This window comes from Polypterus senegalus, chromosome 6, assembly GCF_016835505.1.
Source record: "Polypterus senegalus isolate Bchr_013 chromosome 6, ASM1683550v1, whole genome shotgun sequence".
Classification (NCBI taxonomy): Eukaryota; Metazoa; Chordata; class Cladistia; order Polypteriformes; family Polypteridae; genus Polypterus; species Polypterus senegalus.
The window spans coordinates 161,815,767-161,840,441 of NC_053159.1; the positions used below are offsets into that span (position 1 = coordinate 161,815,767).

At 41.6% G+C, this 24,675-nt stretch overlaps 1 protein-coding gene across 2 annotated transcripts in view; it reads right to left on the bottom strand.

Annotated features, from left to right (window-relative positions):
* The window catches only part of LOC120531752 (activin receptor type-1C), a 216,895-nt gene extending 199,000 nt beyond the window's left edge, over positions 1-17,895 (bottom strand). For both annotated transcript variants that reach the window (XM_039757443.1, XM_039757442.1), the window contains exon 1: positions 17,723-17,895. In XM_039757443.1, the coding sequence (XP_039613377.1) occupies positions 17,723-17,798 (76 nt within the window). In that variant the 5' untranslated portion in view covers positions 17,799-17,895. The remainder of the gene's footprint in view (positions 1-17,722) is intronic.
* Positions 17,896-24,675: the final 6,780 nt, after the last annotated feature.

The following is a 24,675-nucleotide window of genomic DNA, read 5'->3' on the forward strand; positions in this document are numbered from 1 at the left end:
ACACCATGATAACGCCTAAAACCAGATTGGTAGGTCTCAAATAAATTATTGGAGTTAAGATGATTGACCAATTGATTATAAATAATTTTTTCTAGAATTTTAGCCAGAAATGGCAGCTGGGAAATTGGACAAAAGTTGGTTAAAACTCCAGGATCTAATCCTGTTTTTTTTTTAGATGGGGACGGACTGCAGCATGTTTAAAAAAATACTGATACTGAAAGCAAAGGTTCACATACTTTTGCCACTCACAGATATGTAATATTCGATCATTTTCCTCAATAAATAAATGACCAAGAATAATATTTTTGTCTCATTTGTTAAACTGGTTTCTCTTTATCTACTTTTAGGACTTGAGTGAAAATCTGATGATGTTTTAGGTCATATTTATGCAGAAATATAGAAAATTCTAAAGGGTTCACAAACTGTCAAGCACAACTCTATATCCATATATTCTATCTCTATTTGCCTTTTCGTTATTTCTCAGACTAAATTTCTCTTTCTTTGCGCTAATGTGATATTTACTTTCTTTTTTTTGACGCTGTCATTTTTTTCTGCTTTCATATTCTGTATGTTACTCTGCATGTGTTTTGCACCTGTTTTTTTTTGAGTCTTTTGAATTCCAGTTTTTATCATCTCTAACCTGCTCTGCATGTGTTTGGCCCCCTGTTTTTAACCTTTTTATGACGTTTTACTTTGTTTTCTACTTTGTTTCTGTCTTTTATTTCTGACCTCGCTTTATCCTGCTTTTTTTTACCAATGACACCTGGTCCATGGTGATTATTTTCCCTTTTTCCAGTAATAATTTCCGTTTGTTTGCGCTACTGTGATCTTTACTCTCTTTTGTTTATACTTTCCTACTTTCATATTCTTTAACTTTCTCCACATGTGTATCGCACCAACTATTTTTTTTTGAGCCTTTCGAATTGCACTGTTTTCATAATCTCTAGCCTGCTCTGCATGTGTATAGCGCCAACGTCCGGATTGCACGTGCTTTTATTTCAATTCCACTTGTTCCGGGTTGATAATTAGTTTCCTTATTTTCTGAATTTGCACCTCGATTATTCTTTTTCTTTTTTGTCTCTCCAACGCTTTTGAGTCTCTTTTCTCCACACTGTTTTCTTCTTTGCTATGTAGTCTGCATTTCATTTATAACATGTTGTCTTTATACGCTTTATATGCACAGGGAGCCCTGGAGCTGTGTGTGCTCAAAGCCAAAATACGACTGAGTGTGTTGCTGCCCGTGCTCTTATTTATTTGTAAGTAGGGCATGTCTTGCAAGAATCTCATGTTCTACATCATCACGAGACGGTCCTGGGTCCTTCTCTTGGTACAAAGTCTCATGTTTAAGGTCCCTGCGAGATGCTCCGTGGCCAATCTCTCTAGTCTCGCGGGTCTTTTAAGTGTCTTCCATGATCTTAACTTGAAGATCACATCTCGTATCCCTAGTGTTTCTCTCCAGGATTTTTTTTATAATAGAAAGATGTGGAATAAACAGATAAAATGATTGCAAATGAAATCATGTATAGTATGTACAGGTTGTATTTTTAAAGCTTTACACCAAACTGTTGATATATGTAGGCACTCGCGTTTTGAATTCCTTTTTTGCAATAGTATTTCTGACATGTGCCTGACAGACACCTTGCGCTCAAACGTGTGACAAATTACACTGGGCCTGACGGAGGGTTAATATATGAAATGACTGCGAAGAAACCACTTTGACTTGGAAATATCAAAGTTATCCTTTAGGGTAGACTCAGGGGCAAATAGACAAGAGTCAGGAGCCAATAAAAAAGCAGAAAAACTTAAGAATCAAAGTCTAAACGTAGAATCAGAATTCTTGTCAAAATAAACCTTGCAAGAAGGGTAACACTACTGACTGTTTCTGCTCCCAGCTAACATTTTGTGTTCATAAGAACTTCTGAACACTTTGAAATCCCATCAGTCTCTGTTGTGTGGTGCCTCCTGGCTCAGCAGAACGAGAAAACCTGCGTATATGTTATACCATTTGACATGTGTTGATGTCTAGTTATGCAATTATTTTTTGGCCTTCTAGACCTGAAAATCTCTCATTTGTAGGACATTTGTGGGTCATAATTTGCAAATGAAATGATAAGGAGACAGGACAGTACAGGACTTTATGGACATTTGGGCTACTTTGTGGACTTTGGTGAAGCTTGGCGACCGTGTGTATCCTGTGGTATCTTGCTAGAGTTGCTTCAAGAGATATAATTGGCAATATAATTTGAGAGCCATCTGCCAATGGTGTACCTTGTCTCCTCTCCTGTTCTTCATTTTCATTGACATGATGCTGCATCAAGGCGCAGTTTCGAGTGTATCCAGAACCTGATGTTTGCCTCTCCACTGTTTACAAGTGCTATTGTCTTCCTGGCCTCATCAGACTGTAACCTCTGGTACACACCAGAACAGTTTGCTGCTCAGTGTGATGCGGTTATGAGGAGAATCAGAACCATTCAAATCTGAGGTTATGGGCTTCTCATGGAAAAGAAGGACCTGATTGTTCTCTTCAGGTTTGAAGTGAGCACCTGCCCCAAGTGGAGGACTTTCAGCACCTGGACGTCTTGTTCCCAAATGAAAGTAGAGGTGACCATGAGCAGCTTTATGAATGCTGCACTGGCCCATAGTGGTGAGGTAAGTGCCAACTTCATGGATGATGCTATTAATCTATTAGTTTTTCTACATCCCATCACCACTTATGGTCACAAGTGCTACAGTACTGACAGAAAGAAAGACTTTGTGAGCACTAGCAGCCAAAATGAGGTTCTTTCACAAGGTTGCTGGACTTGATCTCTGTGACAAATTGAGCACCTCAGCAGTAGAGGAGGACTCCAAAGTGGCACAAGAGTCAAGCCGGCGGACATGTAGTTAGGACGTTCACACAGAAAATGTACAGGGCATGGTCAATTGGGAGAAGACCGAGGACCACACTCAGAACATGTTGGAGGGGTCATTTTGACGGATTGTATCGAGAGTGTTTGCATAATCTTGAGGAAAGTTCTGAAGATAGATGTTTGGGAACAGAAGAGTTCTGATCAACCCAGGTCTGTATGTTGCTACTATCACCTTCAGAAGAACAAAAGGAAAATTTGAATAGAATGGAAGCATTTAGCAAGAAATAGGGCGTAACTTAGGAGTCCCCAAAAGACTAGACAAGCAAGGACCTGCGAGCATGTCACAAAATACACAGAAACTATGGAGATATGGGAGGACTGTAGAAAGAATACATGACATCTGGGAGGGACCACAGTGATAAAGAGGGAGAAGACCCAAAGTAACCCCTACAATGTATGGTCCTAAGAAGCAACAGTAACCTATAAAAGACTCCCCAACCCAAAACAGTCCCTGCTGACCCTTGCTGCTATTGCATAATGAGAAATTCAGTTATTTTTTCCATAAATTTTGTGACCACAAGGGGTGCGCCAGCTCCCCAAACACCCGGCACAGGAAACACAGACACAAGTGCAGCACAACAAAATACTTTTATTCAGTGGGAAACATTTTCCATTCGTTTCCCACCAGCATGAAACACAGTATAAGCACAATAAGCACACTTTTCTTACTTCCTTGTCTTCTCGTTTCTTCTTCTGCCTCCACTCCTCCTCTTGCAAGCTTTGTCCTCCTCCTCCCCACTCTGGCTGTCTGAATGGAGTGAGGCAGCTCCTTTTACAGAGCACCCGGAAGTGCTCCAGGTGTCCCATGATCTTCCGGGTGTGATGGCCTTCCTGTCATGAAGGGACCTGCCGTTCTTCATGTACTCCCTGACGTTGACTACGGGCCCCAATAGTGCTGAGCTTCCAAGGTCCAAACCCATGGCACTGTTCTCCGCCAGGGGGACTGCCCTCTGCCATCCCAAGGGAAGTAATTCTTCGTGTAAGCTCTCTTCCCCCCAGTCCTTACTTCATGCAGGTGTCCCAGCCGGGTAGAAGCCCCGGCTGTCTGATACAATGTCTAAACAGGAAAGTCATCGTCATAGCTGTCCACACAGGTGCATTCCAGGCACACTGTTCACACCTCGAGCAGTGAAAAACCGGCGCCCCAATTACACAAACCGATTGACACGTACGTTTCTCATCACCACATCTTTCCAGTGGTGCACCACACCTGGTCATCTGCATTACATGTGCTGTCCAAGCCAAAGGTGGAGTAGCAGACTGACACATGCATGCCATTGCCTGCCAATCAGGTGGCATCAGCGGGACATGTGCCTTTATACCAAAAGCTAAAACGCAGTTGGCCCTGGGATCTCACCAGCTGCCACTCCAAATACATGAGGTGCTAATCCTGCGCCAAATCCATGAATCGTCTGCAGAGGATCGTCATGGTGAAAGGTGCTATATAGAAAGGACTGGAGGAACACAGACCTTCTTGAATTCTTTTTCTCATGTGCTAGCAGAGTAAGGTGATTTGTTTTGTCAACAGTTCATCAAGGTACAGGAGCTAAACCTAAAAAAGCCCAGACACTGAATGTCAGCACTAATAAATTAAATTATAAGTAAGCTTTTAAATTAATTGGACAAATGTAGCTGAAAATGGTGAAAGGAAAGGCCACAGCCTCAAGGAACAGGCCTGTAATTAAGTGCACTAAACTCGACCTCATGTGATAAACTCTAATTGTGCTCCTGTGGCAGCCATGGCCTTGACAGAGAGGTGCTGAATTTGTTGGTCACCGCTCGTATTTCAAAGTGCCATATTACTGTACTACAAACATCTTGATGTTAAATTAAATTAAATGTGCTCCTAAAATTGGACTAAGCTTTCTCAGAAAATAGATGGATGTGTGGTCTCCAAATGGGCAGAACAAAGACATACTGATTTGCGCTGCTGCTTCAAAATTACCAGTTCAGTCACTGGGTCTGGAATTGCAGATTCTAGCTATGTCCATGTTGCTTTTCTTCCACTTTTAACTGTATGAATGAATTTAGGTGTGTGCATGAGTGTCAAATGAGGACCAAACACCACTGCTTCAGACATTTTCTTTCATTGATTGTGTAATAAAAGGATCACACAAGCCAGGCTGGTGGGTGCTTTTCTCATCTCTCAGCAGATACTGAGGGGGCCATGGCGACTAGAACTGCTATTTTAAATAAGATTTGCTTCTTCTTCTTTCACATAGTGACATTTAGTCACCCTAAAACTTAAAATCTAACTTGGTGTGTTGAACCTCTCATTATGATCCTTGACTGTCATAGAGACAAGAGCTAAGGTGACAGTTGGTGACCGCGCTTACACCAATTCTTCACTGTAAGAGTCTAACAGGTAATGTAATCTCACACACAATGCAAATTACAGAATACACGTGGACCAGAATCACAAAGCAGGGCATGGAATATCAGAACACTCGGGACGAGAACAGGCCATTCAGCCCAACAAAGCTCACCAGTCCTGTCCATTTACTTCTTCCAAAAAATCATCAAGTTGAGTTATAAGGACCCTAAAGTCTTACCGTCTACCACATGGTAACTTATCCCATGTGTCTATGGCTCTCTATTTGAAGAAAAACTTCCTAATGTTTGTGCAAAATTTACCCTTAAGTTTCCAACTGTATCCCCGTGTTCTTGTTGAACTCATTTTAACATAACAGTCTCGATCCACTGTACTAATTCCCTTCATAATTGTAAACACCTCAATCATGTCACCTCTTAATCTTCTTTTAAGCTGTAAAGGCTCAGCTCTTTAAATCTTACTTCATAACTCATCTCCTGTAGCCCTGGAATCAGCCTAGTTGCCCTTCTCTGGACCTTTTCTAGCGCTGCTACAGTGGTGCTTGAAAGTTTGTGAACCCTTTAGAATTTTCTATATTTCTGCATAAATATGACCTAAAACATCATCAGATTTTCACTCAAGTCCTAAAAAGTAGATAAAGAGAAACTAGTTAAATGAGACAAAAATATTGTACTTGGTCATTTATTTATTGAGGAAAATGATTGAATATTACATATTTGTGAGTGGCAAAAGTATGTGAACCTCTAGAATGATCAGTTAGTTTGAAGGTGTAATTCGAGTCCGGTGTTCTCAATCAGTGGGATGACAATCAGGTGTGAGGGGGCACCCTGTGTTATTTAAAGAACAGGATCTATCAAAGTCTGCTCTTCACAAAACATGTTTGTGGAAGTGTATCATGGCATGGACAAAGGAGATTTCTGAGGACCACAGAAAAAAGAGTTGTTGAAGTTCACCAGGCTAGAAAAGGTTACAAAACCATCTCTAAAGAGTTTGGACTCCACCAATCCACAGTCAGACAGATTGTGTACAAATGGAGGGAATTCAAGACCATTGTTACCCTCCCCAGGAGTGGTCGACCAACAAAGATCACTCAAAGAGCAAGGTGTGTAATAGTCGGCGAGGTCACAAAGGACCCCAGCGTAACTTCTAAGCAATTGAAGGCCTCTCTCACATTGGCTAATGTTCATTTTCATGAGCCCACCATCAGGAGAACACTGAACAACAATGGTGTGCATGGCTGGGCTGCAAGGAGAAAGCCACTGCTCTCCAAAAAAACATTGCTGCTCGTCTGCAGTTTGCTAAAGATCACATGGACAAACCAGAAGGCTATTGGAAGAATGTTTTGTGGATGGATAAGACCAAAATAGAACTTTTTGGTTTAAATGAAAAGCGTTATGTTTGGAGAAAGGAAAACACTGCATTCCAGCATAAGAACCTTATCCCATCTGTGAAACATGGTGGTGGCAGTATCATGGTTTGGGCCTGTTTTGCTGCATCTGGGACAGGACAGCTTGCCTTCATTGATGGAACAATGAATTCTGAATTATATCACAGAATTCTAAAGGAAAATGTCAGGACATCTGTCCATGAACTGAATCTCAAGAGAAGGTGGGTCATGCAGCAAGACAACGACCCTAAGCACACAAGTTGTTCTACCAAAGAATGGTTCAAGAAGAATAAAGTTAATGTTTTGGAATGGCCAAGTCAAAGTCCTGACCTTAATCCAATCGAAATGTTGTGGAAGGACCTGAAGCGAGCAGTTAATGTAAGGAAACCCATCAACATCCCAGAGTTGAAGCTTTTCTGTACGGAGGAATGGGCTAAAATTCCTTCAAGCTGGTGTGCAGGAATGATCAAAAGTTACCAAAAATGTTTAGTTGCAGTTATTGCTGCAAAGGGGGGTCACACCAGATACTGAAAGCAAAGGTTCACATACTTTTGCCACTCACAAATAGGTAATATTCAATCATTTTACTTAATAAATAAATGACCAAGTATAATATTTTTGTCTCATTTGTTTAACGGGTTTCTCTTAATCTACTTTTAGGACTTGAGTGATGTTTTAGGTCATATTTATGCAGAAATATAGAAAATTCTAAAGGGTTCACAAACTTTCAAGCACCACTGTATGGTGTTTTTGTAGCCCTGAGACCAAAACTGCACACAGAACTCCAGATGAGGCCTCCCACCAGTGTGTTATAAATCTTGAACAGAATTGAGAAAGAAGTCTATCACAGGACCAAAGCAGCTTCTGACTGAGACGGCTCTGGTGAAAACCAGCAAAGTGTCCTCCTCGCCATCCAGGCATTCGCCAACCTCCCCTTTTTATTACATAATTTTATTTAACTTTCCCTCTCTGTTTCTCTTGGTCAAATTTTGCAATCCATTTTTTATCGAATCAATTTCCTGCAGACTTTACATGCATGCTGCTCTCCAGTGGCAATGCAGTATTTCATCAGTTTTGACCCTGGATCTGTACGTCAATTACGTCAAAGTTAAATTTCTCATTTCCTTATATTACACTTTCAGCAATCACACATAGACATGAAAAATTAGTGGTCAAGTGGTTAGCGCATTGGACGTTCAATCAAATGGTCGAAGGCTCAATACCAATGTAGACAAATTAATTTAAAAACCAAATCATTTTGATTAATTTATATTGAAGTTTTGCCAAATTACTTCAAAATGTCAGTTAAGCAGCATTGGTCAAGTTATTAGCATGTTGGATGTTCGATCAAACGGTCAAAGGTCGAGACCAATGTACACAAAGTTTTTTTTTAATTTAATCAATTTTTCATCGTGCCCTGTGGTGGGCTGGCAACCTGCCCGGGGTTTGTTTCCTGCCTTGCGCCCTGTGTTGGCTGGGATTGGCTCCAGCAGACCCCCGTGACCCTGTAGTTAGGATATAGCCGGTTGGATAATGGATGGGTGCATGGATGGATTTTTCATCATTAACATTCATCAACTTTGGTTGGAATACACTTTTCAGTGAGTTGGCGATATTGGCTCAGTCGATAAAGTGTTGGGCTTTTCTAAGACAGGTGCACATTTCCAGTACATCACATGTGGAAAGTTCTGAAATAAGAAATGAACAGAAATGAATGTCATGTTTCACTTTCAGATCGTAGGTTCGAGTCCACTCTGTCACTAATGTCATTTCTGGCCAATCACCTTCCCACCCCAGTCAAGGTTTTTGTAACGTGCTGAGGATTGTGTGGCATTAGAGTGGCTAAAAAATATATAAAAAAAGATTTTTAAGTGACACGATTTTATTGAAAATGCACTAAAAATAAAACAAGATTTTGTTGGCATATGTGACTAAATATAAAATCAATGGGCACACATAAGAGAACTAATTTAATTCAATTAAAATGCATAGATTCATTAGATGATTCGAAAATAAGTAATTTGAAAACGTCTCTAATTATAACCATTATCCTACATACTTTAATCAACTTTTATATGATGTGTCAATTTCTTTCCATAGTTAAGATGGATACAGATTTCACTTTAATGAATCTAAGCATTTTAATTGAATTAAATTCATTCTTTTATGGGCGCACCACAATTTTAATTTTTTGTCACATATGATCAACAAAACCTAAGTATAAGAAAAAATATATATTTTTTACATTTTAGTGCATTTTTGTTTTTGTTTGAGACACAGGGCACACTCATCTTCATTGCACCTCATACCAGGACAACATTATAACATTATAATACATTAAAAACATGAACCACACACTCTGAGTGAGAAGTGCTCCATATTAAAATATACTCTATGAATATACAAAGAAAATGGATGAACTCAGGATGGTATGGTCAAACGTGTTCTTAGTAGCCATCAAAAATGAACCATTGTCACGCACGTGTGTCTCAGGGACACCTTCAGGGCTCGTCAAGCTATGCAATACCCCACTGGGGTGAGAGGGGGAGCTACCGCTAACCACAGCAGCGAGGAGACGCCCCTAGAGGGCGCCTAACTCCACCCCTTCCACCCAGACACCTATAAGCTGAAGAGGCTCATTTGGACCCCCAAACTAATCTATAGGATGGACCTCCGAGATCCCTGCTTGGGCACAAGAACTGAGAGGCAATTTATGTTCTGTTACTGTGTCGTCCATGAGCGTCTGTTTCGTTATTTGTTTCCACAAATTAAAAGGACCAACCCTGTTGGCACCCCCAACACTTTATACAAGTTCCCATACTTCTTCCACCCGTCCACACCATTTAGCCATAATTAACTCTTTCAGGGCTGATGTTGACTTTTGTCAAAATTCAGGAGTAGAGGATGGTAATCAGCTGTAAACTGCAACAACACTCGCCGTTACGTCTAAAATGGCACCAACATCTGGCGAGAGACCAAAGCAAATGTGCAAAGCAAAATACTCCATGGACGTTTTATATAATTTCGTTGAACATGACTGACACGTCGGACTCTAAATTTGAAGCAAGTGATCTGGAGATGGATATCAAAAATGAAAGTGAGGTACCAGCATCATCTGAGTGGTCCTGAGCTGATCGTGGTGCTGAACACTTTCGTGTAGCTGATGCGCCTACAGCAGCGTTTGTCTGGGAGGACAGACACTTACGATGATAGGAGGTACAAACCATATTGCGTCACACTACGACCACCAACGCCACCCACCTGCTGTGTGAAGATAGCCAGACAGCTGGCCCACCGTGCATTCCTGCTGACCATCGAGGTGCCCCCACGCAGTCACTGCCACCAGAGATGCCAAACATGCGCCAACAGGAGCCACAGCACTTACAGTAGCACATAGCAACAGACGTTTTATGTTGACATATGTGTAAAACTATCGCTTCAGATCCACATAATGACTGGCGGGATCTGTGATGCTCCCGTGTAATCTATGTATGTGCTTTTTGGAAAAAATATTCAGCCCTCAAAGAGTTCATCAAAAGTGTTAATCAGGATTCGCTTGCCAAAAGTTAAAAAGGGCCCCCCATACTGTAGATGTGACTGATTGCCATTCACCTTCCCACAAAGGAACTAGAACAGAAATCCAGAGATATTCCATAGCGACACAATGTTTTAGCTATGTAGCTTCATCAGGCTGGAGAAAGCGATATGGCTGTAATTTTGGTGATGAAGCCCAGAAAATGAAGTTCTGTATTTTAATATTTTCTTGGTGATCATGGCACCAGAGACTGGCAGCGTGTTGCCTATTGGCCTATTGAAAGTAAGAATTCCACTGTCCTTTGTATACCTGACAATTACAATTATGTGTAATTTGGGTTGAATTCAGGTCTAGTGTTGTGATCCTATAGAACACCTTTAATACTTAAAAATGGATTTACTGAAACCAGGTTGCAGGGAGCTAGTGCCAATCCCAGCAGCATTCAGTTCAAGGTAGGAATCCACCAGTGTGATGCCTGGCTTGCTAACAGCTGGCATACTCCCCCGTAAACCCAGGACATCGATAAAGTCACAGACCGAGATGGACTAAAACAGAAAGAGCTGGTAAAAAAAAAAGATCTTAGTGCTTTTATTTACAAGATGTCCAACATCAAGGTGCAGTGCAGTTTCTTTTAAATAAGTACTCCAATTAAACAGAACTCAAGTGAGGACGTTAAAATCATCAATAAATAATCCATAAAACCAAATCGTCTTTTAAATCTTTAACCAGTGCTCCTTCTCACTCTCGCCTAGCTCACCTTTCTTCCAGGCCTGCTGAGCAGAACCGAGACCCTGGCCCAGCCGCTATCCCCCAGCATTTACCCAAGATACACTGAGCCCCCGACTCCGTCTTCCAGACGTCTTGTCGTCTACTGGATACCTAAGAGCCCGTCAGTGACTCCCATCTTCGTGTCTACTAGGATACTCCGAGTCTGCCTCCGTCTTCCTCATCACCTTCATCAGCATCAGTGGGACCTCCCTCCTGCTCTCCACAGCGCAGACAGAGTGATCTGCCCACCCATGAAGCGCCCCTTACAGAGCTCCACCAAGGGGACTGTTTCACTGCCATCTCCCCACACGGGACTCCAGAGCGAGTCTACTTTTTCCCCTCTCTGTTTCTTGCTCCCTCAATTTCTTTTTGGACTTTACTTTTTCGTTCCTTTTCTAACCTAACCATATAGGACTACATTTTTTCACTTAACGAATTTAGCTAAAGTTAGACCTCTTAAAACTTTACAAGACGCTGATAAAGATCACTGTAATGCACTCCTAACACGACTACCTAAGACAGGCGTCAATCGACTTCAATTAGTGCAGAATGCAGCAGCAAGAATCTTAACTAGAAAATGAAAATTTGAGCACATCTCATCAGTTTTAGCATTGCTACATTGGTTACCCGTGTCATTTAGACTTAAATTAAAATATTACGAATGGTTTATAAAGCCTTAAATGATCTCAATCTATCCTATTTTTTGGAAGTCATAACCTCAGGTCTTCAAATGGAGGTTTGCTTATAATTCCAAGATCCAACCTGAAAAGAAGTGGTGAGGCTGCCTTTCCCTGTTATTTAAAATACTTTACCAATAGAAATTTGCCAAGCTAATAATGTAGAACAATTTAAAAAAACTGCTAAAAACGTATTATTTTAAAATGGCCTTTTCATAGCTACATTTTAGTTGTATCCCTATTTCTATACATGAATTGAATTATCATTTTCCTCTGGGTTCTGCAGGTCCATACTTTTCTCTGCTGTCTTTTCCGCTTTTTCTGTGGTACTGATCGGCTCCACCACCACCTGATCAAGGTACCATGCTGCCCCCTGCGTTTATGCATTGAATGGTGGTTGTCCCAGATGTCCACATGACCATTATCATCAAATTCTTCCATGTGAAACCTGAAAACCATGAGGACCGATTTAGAACATTTATGTTAGGTTGACTGCCCATTGGGGGCTGGATGGTCTTCTGACCTTGGGACCCCTGCAGATTTTGTTTTGTTCTCCAGCCTCACTGGGAGTTTTTTTTTCTGCCCCCCTTGCCTTTTGTTTGTTACATATTGTATAACATTATCGCCTCATCTTATTTGTTTGTTTTATATTCATTTTCCTTTTATTACATCTTGTAAAACACTTTGAGCCTCATTATTTGTATGAAAATGTGCTATAAAAATAAATGTGGCTGATGTGCTAATTACGACCAGCAGAAAGTCAAGCGCATTGAGCATGGGAAAGGTGCTATATAAATAAAATGTATTAGCATTATTAATAACAATTATTAAAGAGGACACTGGAAACTATTGAGCATTCACAACCAAGCACGATTATCCCAATCTCTCCATTAACTCCCCAGAGCTGCATGACCACACTCATCCCACAGAGCCCAGGCACACTGCTTTTATTGTTAAAACTTCGTACACGGCCACAGACCCCTAACATGCATCACCACAACCAGCCCATTGTACGGCCTGGCCTCCTTTCTCACTTATGCTGGGTGCATTTACAGAGTCAACCAACCTAACATGAATGTCTCTGATTGGTTTAAACAAAATATAAATATGCAAAGCCAAAGATGTTACAATTTAAAGTAACAGAAATATAAAGACAGGGATACACAGAACAAAACCAAACCCAGATTATGACGGTTTTGATTTTTCTGTTTCAGCAGATATTTACATCAATCGATACCCCAAGTTGATTTGTCAGATATCTCGACACTTTGCTCTTACACCGGCATGGCACACTTCTGAGACCCTCACAATAAGTCAGACAGGGTCAGCCTGTTCTCAGACTTGCTTGATCCAACTCAGGGTCATGGAGGCCCACAGCCTATCATGGCAGCAGAGGACACAAGGCACACAAGGACAGAGCTACGAGCCTGCACAGGCCACAAGTCCATCCCAGGACACACTTCAGCTGGACTTTGACTTTACAATTTTAAACCTGATTTGCAGCCAACGACTGATTTTTTGAGTTATCCTGAATTTCAGCTTCACAAGTCGTCATTTCTTGCACAGTACGGGAGCCCAATTGACTCTGTCAGGTCAGAAAATTCAATTGGCTGTCTTGTACTGTGAGCAGCCCATCGACCCAATCTTCTGATGTCACCATTAAATTACCTGAAATTCATTTTACAGCAATTGCAGCAATGATAATAATAACAACCCCATGCACAAACCCTTCCATTCATCCTTCTGTATTACAAAATGAAAAGAAACAAACACCATGATTACAAATGAGAATTACTTCAACAGGCGGGCCAGAAGATATGCTGACTCTGACCTGTGAACTTAATAAAGGGGGCTCAAAAATGATCTAAACACGTAAGAACTTGATAAAAAAAACAAGTATATGTCAACCTGGAGTTTGACTGCCATCCCATTTAGTGATGTCATGTCATTGTCTAACCAACTGTGGGTCTAACCATCCCACCTAGCAAAGGTGCAAGACAGAAACAAGCCTTGGACCGGGTGCCAGTCCATCACAGGACAAACACACACAGACCAGGGGCAATTTAGAGCTGTCACATCACCTAGCCTGCATGGCTTTGGTGGTTGGGAGGAAACTGGAGCACCTGGAGAAACCTCACAGACATGAGGAGAACACGCAAACTCCACACATAGTGGACCAGGGTTTGTACTTACTGCAAGGCAGCAGCGCCATCACTGCACCACTGTGACACCCCCTCTATTTAGGGATGGCTTCTGCCACCTAGCTTTTACTGCCAAATATGCACCAGCTCATAGAGAACCAGTATAAAATGGCCACGTGGATGGCAAGAATCCTCATACTGCACTCTTGTCTATTTCCTAACGTTTTTTACAATACCACAGGATTCTAATGGTAATGTACAGAGTGTAATGATCTCTGATCTGTGAAGGTCTTTCCCCAGGTACTCAGGGTTTTCTCCACAGATCTACAAATACGTGAATGTTAGGTTAACTGGTGACTCTAAACTGGCCACACTATGGCTGTGTGTATGAATGGGCCATGTAATGGACTGGTGCCCTGCCCAGGACTGTTGGGGTAGGCACATTGAATTGGACTCCGTCAGAATCAGTTTGAAGATGTTATGATGTATGACATACATATACATATAAATATACATACACACACGCATGCACATTCTGTATATTCAGGGCTTTTTACAGCCTTTGTGGGGCCATACGCATACTCCATGATCTGAGTACCCAGCCCCCTTCACCCCGTTTTGTCAATAGCCTGATATAATACATACATATATACACACACATCTGGATACATACACACATTGTATACATACAGTGCATCCAGAAAGTATTCACAGCGCATCACTTTTTCCACATTTTGTTATGTTACAGCCTTATTCCAAAATGGATTAAATTCATTTTTTTCCTCAGAATTCTACACACAACACCCCATAATGACAACGTGAAAAAAGTTTACTTGAGGTTTTTGCAAATTTATTAAAAATAAAACTGAGAAATCACATGTACATAAGTATTCACAGTCTTTGCTCAATACTTTGTCGATGCACCTTTGGCAGCAATTACAGCCTCAAGTCTTTTTGAATATGATGCCACAAGCTTGGCACACCTATCCTTGGCCAGTTTCGCCCATTCCTCTTTGCAGCAACTCTCAAGCTCCATCAGGTTGGATGGGAAGCGTCGGTGTACAGCCATTTTAAGATCTCACCAGAGATGTTCAATCAGATTCAAGTCTGGGCTCTGGCTGGGCCACTCAAGGACATTCACAGAGTTGTCCTGAGGTCACTCCTTTGATATCTTGGCTGTGTGCTTAGGGTCGTTGTCCTGCTAAAAGATGAACCGTCGCCCCAGTCTGAGGTCAAGAGCGCTCTGGAGCAGGTTTTCATTCAGGATGTCTCTGTACATTGCTGCAGTCATCTTTCCCTTTATCCTGACTAGTCTCCCAGTTCCTGCCACTGAAAAACATCCCCACAGCATGATGCTGCCACCACCATGCTTCACGGCAGGGATGGTATTGGCCTGGTGATGAGCAGTGCCTGGTTTCCTCCAAACATGATGCCTGGCATTCACACCAAAGAGTTCAATCTTTGTCTCATCAGACCAGAGAATTTTGTTTCTCATGGTCTGAGAGTCCTTCAGGTGCCTTTTGGCAAACTCCAGGCCGGCTGCCATGTGCCTTTTACTAAGGAGTGGCTTCTGTCTAGCCACTCTACCATACAGGCCTGATTGGAGGATTGCTGCAGAGATGGTTGTCCTTCAGGAAGGTTCTCCCCTCTCCAAAGAGGACCTCTGGACCTCTGACAGAGTGACCATCGGGTTCTTGGTCACCTCCCTGACTAAGGCCCTTCTCCCCCGATCGCTCAGCTTAGATGGCCGGCCAGCTCTAGGAAGAATTCTGGTGATTTCGAACTTCTTCCACTTACGGATGATGGAGGCCACTGTGCTCATTGGGACCTTCAAAGCAGCAGAAATTTTTGTGTAACCTTCCCCAGATTTGTGCTTCGAGACAATCCTGTCTCGGAGGTCTACAGACAATTCCTTTGACTTCATGCTTGGTTTGTGCTCTGACATGAACTGTCAACTGTGGGACCTTCTATAAACAAGTGTGTGCCTTTCCAAATCATGTCCAATCAACTGAATTTACCACAGGTGGACTCCAATGAAGCTACAGAAACATCTCAAGGATGATCAGGGGAAACAGGATTCACCTGAGGCACGGATGTCTGAGGTTTGATCCCCATAAGGAGAAGCAAAGGTGTGTACACCTGATGAGCCCCAATTAAGGCAAAACATGTGTTGTGTACTCATTGTATTATTTGGCAGGTACTATTACATAGACAGACAGACAGACAGACAGTAACAGAAGCGAAGGATGAGGTGACTTACAACCAACTCCTCTGAAAGAAAACCTGCCAACCCTTTTTAAATAACATGCAACTGTGCACCTTTTCTTTTTACCACAATCTCAAAAAGGCAAGACGTACAATTGGGGTGTGGAAAATACAAGAGCAATCCCCATTCACCACTGAAAGAGCTACAGTCTGACCTGCTGCCCAAAACCCACTTATATCCACCTTAATAAAAAGGATTAGAGTCTGCATGTCTACAAAAAGACAAACATTAGCACTGTTTTTACGAATCCCATGCCAAATGGCATATAACAGAGATGTATGCACTGCGTTTGTCATTCCAACAGATGGTGCATCACAAACATTTGATGTAAATCATTTTATTACTACAATTTTTTTTGATGCACAATCTTTTGGAATGAAAAATTGAATACATTTTATCACAACATGCATTACAAAACACACACTAACAGATTGTGTACTGCAAAACTGAATGCCAAAGTCTATATATATATATATATATATATATATATATATATATATATATATATATATATATATATATATATATATATATATATATATATATATATATATTATACACAAACATACATACATACATACATACATACATAGAGAGAGAGGGAGGAAATAGATAGCCTTGAGCGAGAGACACTTCCCCTTCACAAAAGGTTTATTAAACTAGTTATTTGAATGATCCTATTAATATTTCTGACACTTTTTTCTTCTTATTGAAGTTTCTTATGGAAACGCTTCAGATCCACATAATGACTGGCAGGATCTGTGATGCTTCCGTGTAATCTATGTATGTGATGACTTTGGGAATTCATGAATTTTAGTGATACACATGTGAATTATCGTATTTTTTCCCTGCCTGTGTAAATTAGTGTTCAGTTTTTCTTTAACTGCAGCTAATCCTGTTTATATTCCATGACATAACTTGCTCTTGTCCAAATACTGATCTGTTTGTACTTGCCTTTTCAAGTTCAGTAATCACGTTTTCCCTACTTGACTTTAATTCTATGTTATTTGTGCTCAAAGAAATGATTTTTTCGTGTTTTTTAAAGATGTACACAAAAACACCTAAAAGTACATTTGTATTCAGCCGCGCTCCGTCTTGCTCACGCAATAGATTCACTTTGCATGCCCACGCTGGCTGTAGGTTCAAATTCTACTCCCAGTAAGGCAGGGGCTCTATACTCGCAGTAAGGGGGTGAGCATCTCCGGATGTGTCGTTGGACTGGTGTTCACCCCGTAAGGTACTACAGAACAAAAGTTAAACACATCGATGTATGCAAAGCCGGGCATCAAACTGCGCAGCCTCGAAGCTGGGCGCACAGGCTGGCACCTCGTGTCGAATTTTACAGGATCTGTCCGACAATATCAAGAATGGTTCAGCTCAACTACCAGGGAGACCTTATTTCGGCAATGATCTGATTGTAACCTCTGAAGAGCTTGACTAAAATAGTTTCGTGTGTCCGGTATGGAGCTGCAGGTGGAGGAGCGGCTTACTCGGCTACCTTATGTATCGCCTAAATCCGCGCTGAAGTTGATTAGGACAGCGGGGTGCCTGTCAAAAGTACTTAGCGCGAAGCGCTCGCGTAACGGACTAGCAATAAATAACAGCACTCACACTCCACGCGTGAGATTCACTGGCTTCACTTCCACTCTGGCTGTACAAGCGAAAAACCCAAATTTGCGTTGTACTTTTAATTTCAGAAATCCATACCTCTGGCGGAGTGCATGGCATACAGAACCAGTAGCAGCAGTTGTGAACCGACGTGAGGATACCAGTGATGAGCCATGGCCACCTTCACCCGCTCGATTTGGTGCAACACTGCAGAGATCTTCCTGTCCGAGGCATTTGCTGGCGTTTGTCACCGCAGACTGCCCTTAGCACCGTGCTCAGCATTGCTCCAGATCTAATAACCGCTCACATAACAGAGCACGCAATAGCCGCGCTGCCCCGCCCCCCGGACTGATTGGCGATCAAGACATTAACCGTTCGCAGCCCGCTCCAGAGAGAGAGAAAGAGCGGACGGGGCGGCTGGCCGGACAGGCGGGCGCTTAAGAGTCCCATCCACCCAGCAGTGGACTCAGTGTGCTCAGGAACTCAGCTTTGATGTGTGCCTCCACAACTGATATGACAATCAAATTACTGAGAATGATTGGCAGCTGAGAAAATCCATCCATGTAACGATCCTGGACTCCTTTTAGTGTATGTGTCATAATTGAACAAGTTATTTGAAAGACCCAGCCTGCGTGTTTGAGTGTAATGGAAGAAGGCTTTGGTAACTCACACTGAGCCAGTGAATATGGGCTCTGTCATTGGCTGGCGCTCCTGCCTTGCACCCAGTGCCGCAGGGATGGGCTCTGTAGGTTGGATGAAGTTGATTTACCAACCTCCTGTTAGATGCACTTTGTGTTCTTATAGTTTTGAAAAGATGCAGGTTAGGGGGATTGGTGATGCTAAACTGACCCATATGTGTTTACCCTCTGCAATGGACTGGCGCCCTATGTAGGGATTGTTCCTGCCTTGTGTCCTATGCATGCTGGAATAGGCTCCAGCCTCTCCTCGATCCTGTTCAGGATAAAGTGGGAATGGAAAATGGATGGATGGATGGATTAAACCAGTTAAATGAAAAAATCTAAAAGCGGGAATAATACCATGGCATATATGAGAATGATACCGGTGAAGGAGAATGGTGACTCAAAACTGACCCAGTGTGAGTGCGAGTGTGGTGTATGTAAAAGATGCACTGGTGCCACTTCCGGTGTTGGCACATGTTTTGCACTAATGCTGCAGAGAATAGACTGGACTCTCTGCAACTTTAAGTTGGGCTGGGTGGGTTTAAGAATGTTATGTAATGTGGGCTTTGTGTTCTCATGGTTTTGCACATGCTGCTTAATTTATCAAATCGCTCCAGAACAAAGACCAGCTGCAGAGGAGAACAAAGAGCAACATGACTAGACATCCTTTCCAGTTCAGGAGCAGACTGACCAGCATACAACATCCAGACAGTGTATAGAAGCCATTAAGATGACTAACAGAATGTTATCAGATAAGGGGGGCTGAGACATGATATTAACACTCTTCTCTCCTTTTCTCGACAAACCCACCGATCTCCACATCCATCAGCACAATGAAGAAACGCGCTGTTCCGGCTTCTTGGAATCACCTCATTCCCGGTCCCATCCTGATGACTTCAGTTCTGTCCCTTACCCTCTAACATCATCCCCGGCTCCTTCATTCTTCGTCACATCTGTTAATTTTATTTGTCCCTTTATAAAAGCTTTGTGACTCCATTGAAATCTTGTCAAATGTATCTGATTTTTTACCCTATTTTCTGTTACTGGAACTTATGACCAGTATACGGGGAGGCTCCCCAACTCTTAATCTGTCTCATCTGCTTATTTTACCTGAGATCAAGAGAGGATTGAACAGCAGGTTTTAAAACAAGGAGAAGTCAAAATCAAAGCAAGGGCCTACTTATGATTTCACAGCTACAGACTTCAAAAAGGCCTGAATACCCCAAAGAAGGCCTGATGCTTACACACTCAAAAAGGCTTGAAGCTTAAAATATCATCAAAAGGGAGAGGGAAACCATAAAAACCCCAGGCCCAAAAGCCTTGAAAAATCACAAGTTCCAGTGAATTAAAAAAAGTCAAAACTCCAAAGACATTTTTACACTCTGTTTTTTTTTAACAGAATCAAGAGATGATTTGTTACTTTGTTTCAGTCTTTCCAGTTAGTTTGGATGCGTTTCACACATTAAACTTTCAAGCAAAATGGAAGGAAAAATAAGCGCCTTGTAGATGTGTCGTTGACAGTTTTTTTCCAAGGAAAAATCGTCATAACGATTCAACAAGAGCTGAGCTTGTGCACTGGCACATTTGCAATGATTATTGGGTTTGTTCACCAAACAGCTCTGTGAGCAGAATGTCTTTTATGTGACAGCCAGAAAAGAACGTGAATATAGATAGATAGATAGATAGATAGATAGATAGATAGATAGATAGATAGATAGATAGATAGATAGATAGATAGATACATAGATAGATAGATAGATAGATAGATACTTTATTAATCCCAAGGGGAAATTCGCATAATCCAGCAGCAGTATACTGATACAAAAAAAAAATATATATTAAATTAAATAAAAATGCATGTAAATGCATTACGTCTGAATGGACATGTAAATATGCATTACTTTGCATGTTACAGAAAGGCCACATTATATCTGCATGGTGACACTGGGGCAAGATCAGCTGTGGTCATGCAGTGATGTGCCTCAGACGTACAGGATCGGGTGAATTTCGCTGTGTGATGTTGCCTATTTAACTCTGCAACAGCCTGAACATCACCTCTATTTAGATTATCTTAAATCGGATGTCTTAACGCCTGTAAATAATTGTTAATAATGCCCCTATAGTCCTTATTGTGCCAGACGTGAACTGTATTGAGAGGACGCCCCACCTGTGCACATCACTGTTGGAATGGTGAGCTCAGTATTTGATAAAGGGACTGGTAGGCCAAGGAAGACCTTCACTGCTGATGACAGAAGAATCCTCACTAAGGTGAAGAAAAAGCCCCAAACGCCTGTCTGACAGATGTGAAACTACCTTCAGGACACACATGTGGATGTGTCAAAGACGGCTATCAGCAGAAGACTTCATGAACAGAAATACAGAGGGCACACTGCAAGATGCAAACCACTAGTTAGCCACCAAAACAGGATGGCCACAACAGTCTGTGAAAAAGGAGTTAAAAGAGCCTGCAGAATTCTGGATAAAAGTGTTCTGGACAAACGAGACCAAGATGAACCTCATCAAAGCAGAGTGTGGAGATAAAAAGGAACTGCCCAAGATCCAAAGCAGACCACCTCATCTGTTAAACATGGTAGTGGGGGCGTTATGGCTTGGGCATGTATGGCTGCCACAGGTCCTGGCACACTTCTCTTCATTGATGACAGAACTGCTGACGGCAGTCACACAAAGAATTCCTGAGTTGTATAGAAACATCTGATTTGCTCAAGATCCAGTAAATGCCTCCAAACTCATTGGCCGGCTCTTCATTCTACAACAAGAGAATGATCTCAGTCATACTGCTAAACCAACTCAGGAATTTTCCAAAGCTAAAAAATTAAAAATTCAAGAATGGCCAAACCAGTCTCCCAATTTAAATTCAACTGAGCTTGTCTTTCATATGCTGAACAGAAGACATAAGGGGACAAGCCCCCAAACCAAGCAGGAGCTGAAGATGACTGCATTAGAGGCTTGGCAGAGCATCAACAGAGAAAGATCTTCAGCACTTGGTGATGTCTATGAATCAAGCAGTCATTGCATGCAAGGGATATGTGACAAAGCACTAAATATGATGGCTTTAATCGACCTGCCATTGCTGTGTCTCAAACATTATGGTGCCCTGAAATGTGGGGACCATGTTATAATAGTGTGGTAATTCCTACAAGGTGTGACCAACATGTATGCAGACAACCTTAAATGAAAGTCTGCAATGTGAACTTAAATCACGTCTGAAGTGTTGTGGAGCAGAAGCAAAAATGTAAGAAACGTGTCTTTGTCTCAAAAATTATGGAGGGCACTGTAAGCCAAGAAAGCCACCGACTGTGCCACAGCTCTAGCCTGAGACATACTGGGCCATTAAATAAGGCCCTGGGGTGGCTGCATAGTTGCAGCGTCAGAAGCCCCTGCTTGCTTGTTTGCTTTCTTTTGAGCTCAACAAATAAAATGAATACAAGAATAAACACGTAATACAATGTACAATTCCATAGGGTCCCACTGCTCTGTGAAAGTCCTTGTGCAGTGCCACTTTTCCACTTCTGGGCTGCAATTTCATTCCTGGCAGATCTTGTGCTGCCTCCCGTATTATGTGCAGTATGTCTGGAGCTGGTATATGCCAGTCAGGAGTTCCTTCCTATTTGTGAAAAGAACAAAGTGTGACTGACTGACTGACTAATACGCCTCCAAGTACAGACAACCTAATGTCCAATCTGAATGAACATAACAACATATCCTTATTTTCTTGAATGGCCAATGGTAAACTACCCAAGTTCAGTTGCTTCTGTAGTCTGCAGAGCAAGCAAGCTAACTTTTGCGATAAAGCAGCTGTTGTGTGGTGGGGAATCATGTGGAAGTTGAGCCAACATTTGTCTTGTGCTCCTCACATGCGAGAGTTGCCTTCTTTTCAGTGCTCTCCTCTATGTGCTTTTATGTTTGCTGAATATAATCTCTTGTCTGTCTTCTCTATGTTAGGATCAGAATTCCTTTTTAATTTCTTCTTTTTCGGGGAAATTCACATACTCTAGCAACAACATACTAATAAAAAACAATATTAAATTAAAGAGTGATAAAAATGCAGGTAAAACAGACAATAACTTTGCATAATAATGTTAACGTTTAGGTGGAATTGAAGAGTCGCATAGTGTGGGGGAGGAACGATCTCCTTAGTCTGTCACTGAAGCTGCTCCTCTGTCTGGAGATGACATCGTTCAGTGGATGCAGTGGATTGTCCATGATTGACAGGAGCCTGCTCAACGCCCATCGTGTAGAATTCAATTTTGATACTTAAAAAATAATTGGAAGTACATTTAAGAATACAAAAATGTGTATACATTTTTGTGGACCGTTTTGTTTACTGTTGCTATGGTGTTCTTACCCAAGATGCACTGGGAGAACATGTCCAGTTTGAAGTTTGACACAGTGCACGTCCATGGATTATACCCTGAGAGTTAGCCAGTGTGTTTCTTTAGTTTGACTTTAGCGCCGATCTGAGGCAATGACTTTTCATCTCTGATTTCTTGTTATTGTTTTGGCTTAGATCAAAGATAGGACTGAAATTCCGGAAACTAACTTTGGCTAGGATAAAGGTAAAATCATATCTTCTGTTTACTTCCATTAAAAATTCTGCCCCTGCTGACTAAGGCATAATACCCAACCTGAGAGTGAAGCTCTTCCACCGTCTGTTGGTGTAAGCAGTGGGATCACAAACCTCTGGTCCAGAAGAATCCCCAGGACACTGCCGAGGATGGAGTCTCTCCTTTACCTATTGCAGGGGTCTCCAACACTAGTTCCAGAGCGATACTGCAGCTTTCATTCTAACCTTTTTCTTAATTAGTGACCAGGTTTTGCTGCTAAATGACTTCTTTTGCCTTCATTTTAATTGATTTGCTATTTAAGATTCAGACCCCTTAATTATTTGTTTTTTCCTTAATTTGCAGCCAAGCAATAATGAGATAGAAAACGAGCCAACACATGACCAGCTAACCAACATCCATCAAACAATATTTGAAAAATAAAGAAATATGATGGTCTCAGTAAAGTTGATCAGTTCAGGTCCACAGGTTTTTGGTAAAAAGAAATAATTTTATAATTAATAATATCTGCTGTGGTTTAGCACCAACAAACTATGGAATTAAATAACGGGATTGATTAGCAACAAGAAATAGGAAATGAGTTGGGGTGGAATTGGTTGGAGTTTGAGGTGGCAACTTAGTCACCTGTTGGCTCAATTCACACCTCATTTCTGTTTAAAACTAGAATTACCAAAGCCTATGAAAAAACTCGTAAAAAATCCATCCCACCTTAAATTCCTTTGCACCTCTCCACCAGAGTCTTTTGTCTTGTAAATATGGCGATAAAGACAAGCAGCCTACTATTCCATCCCCCACCACCACAGAACAGGCACAAAGTTCTCCCAGCTCATGCATGCCTCGATTATCTGGGAGTCAGGTACCTAGAGATGTATGGGGAAATAATAGATCAGTATTTGGAACACATGCATTTTATGTGTGTTCTGTTTCTACAATAAACACATCGTTAAAACAGAGATTTTTTCATATTTTAGTAATAAACTAGCAAAATACCCTGCCTTAAAATTTTTATTAAGAAGAAAAGTAAACCTTTTTAAACTGAGGGAAAAATAACCAATAATTATTTGTTAAGGATCTCTTTGTATGCCATGTTGTCAGTTCGGCCCTCCGGTTGTAATATGACCAAGCTGTGCGCTGAGCTTAATCTTGAGCATGCAACATACAGTTGGCAATGTGAAAAGCAATCTTACTTCAGATCTCACAGCTTGGATTGCTGCTGTCATAATCGGTTTGAGTTTCATGGTTTGTTTCAATTACGTTAGTATTTGCAGGACTTGTTGTGTTGAAGTGACATTCGGCAGCTGTCAAGCGTTGTAAGTATACAACCTGTTTCATTGATAACTTCACATCTAGCTTTTGAGAGTTTAAACATTCATAAACATCAAAGTGTTCACTACTGAAATCGTCACCTGTGAATCTCAGATGTTTAAGAGGCATTGGCGGTTGTCCAAAGGTGTAAAATATTTGGCCATTTCGGTACACTTGAAAGCGACAACCGAACAATTCAGCGGCAGCCATCAACTCACATGCAGATCCATAGGTGAAGGGCTTAAGCATTTCACTCTTATAGTGCTCCTGTGTAGTATAATTATCTCCTGTACCGTCATCAGTCCACACCTTGAACCAGTCCCAGTCATTCAATACATAAGACACAATGTTCCTCCGGATATCAAGAGTGAGCCAATATGTAACAAAGAGAATAGGAAAGGCAGGTGCCATCTCCGGGCATGGAAACCACTCAGTAAGTGACAGTTCTTTGATCAATGGTGATCACCTCGATAGACATTTTAAT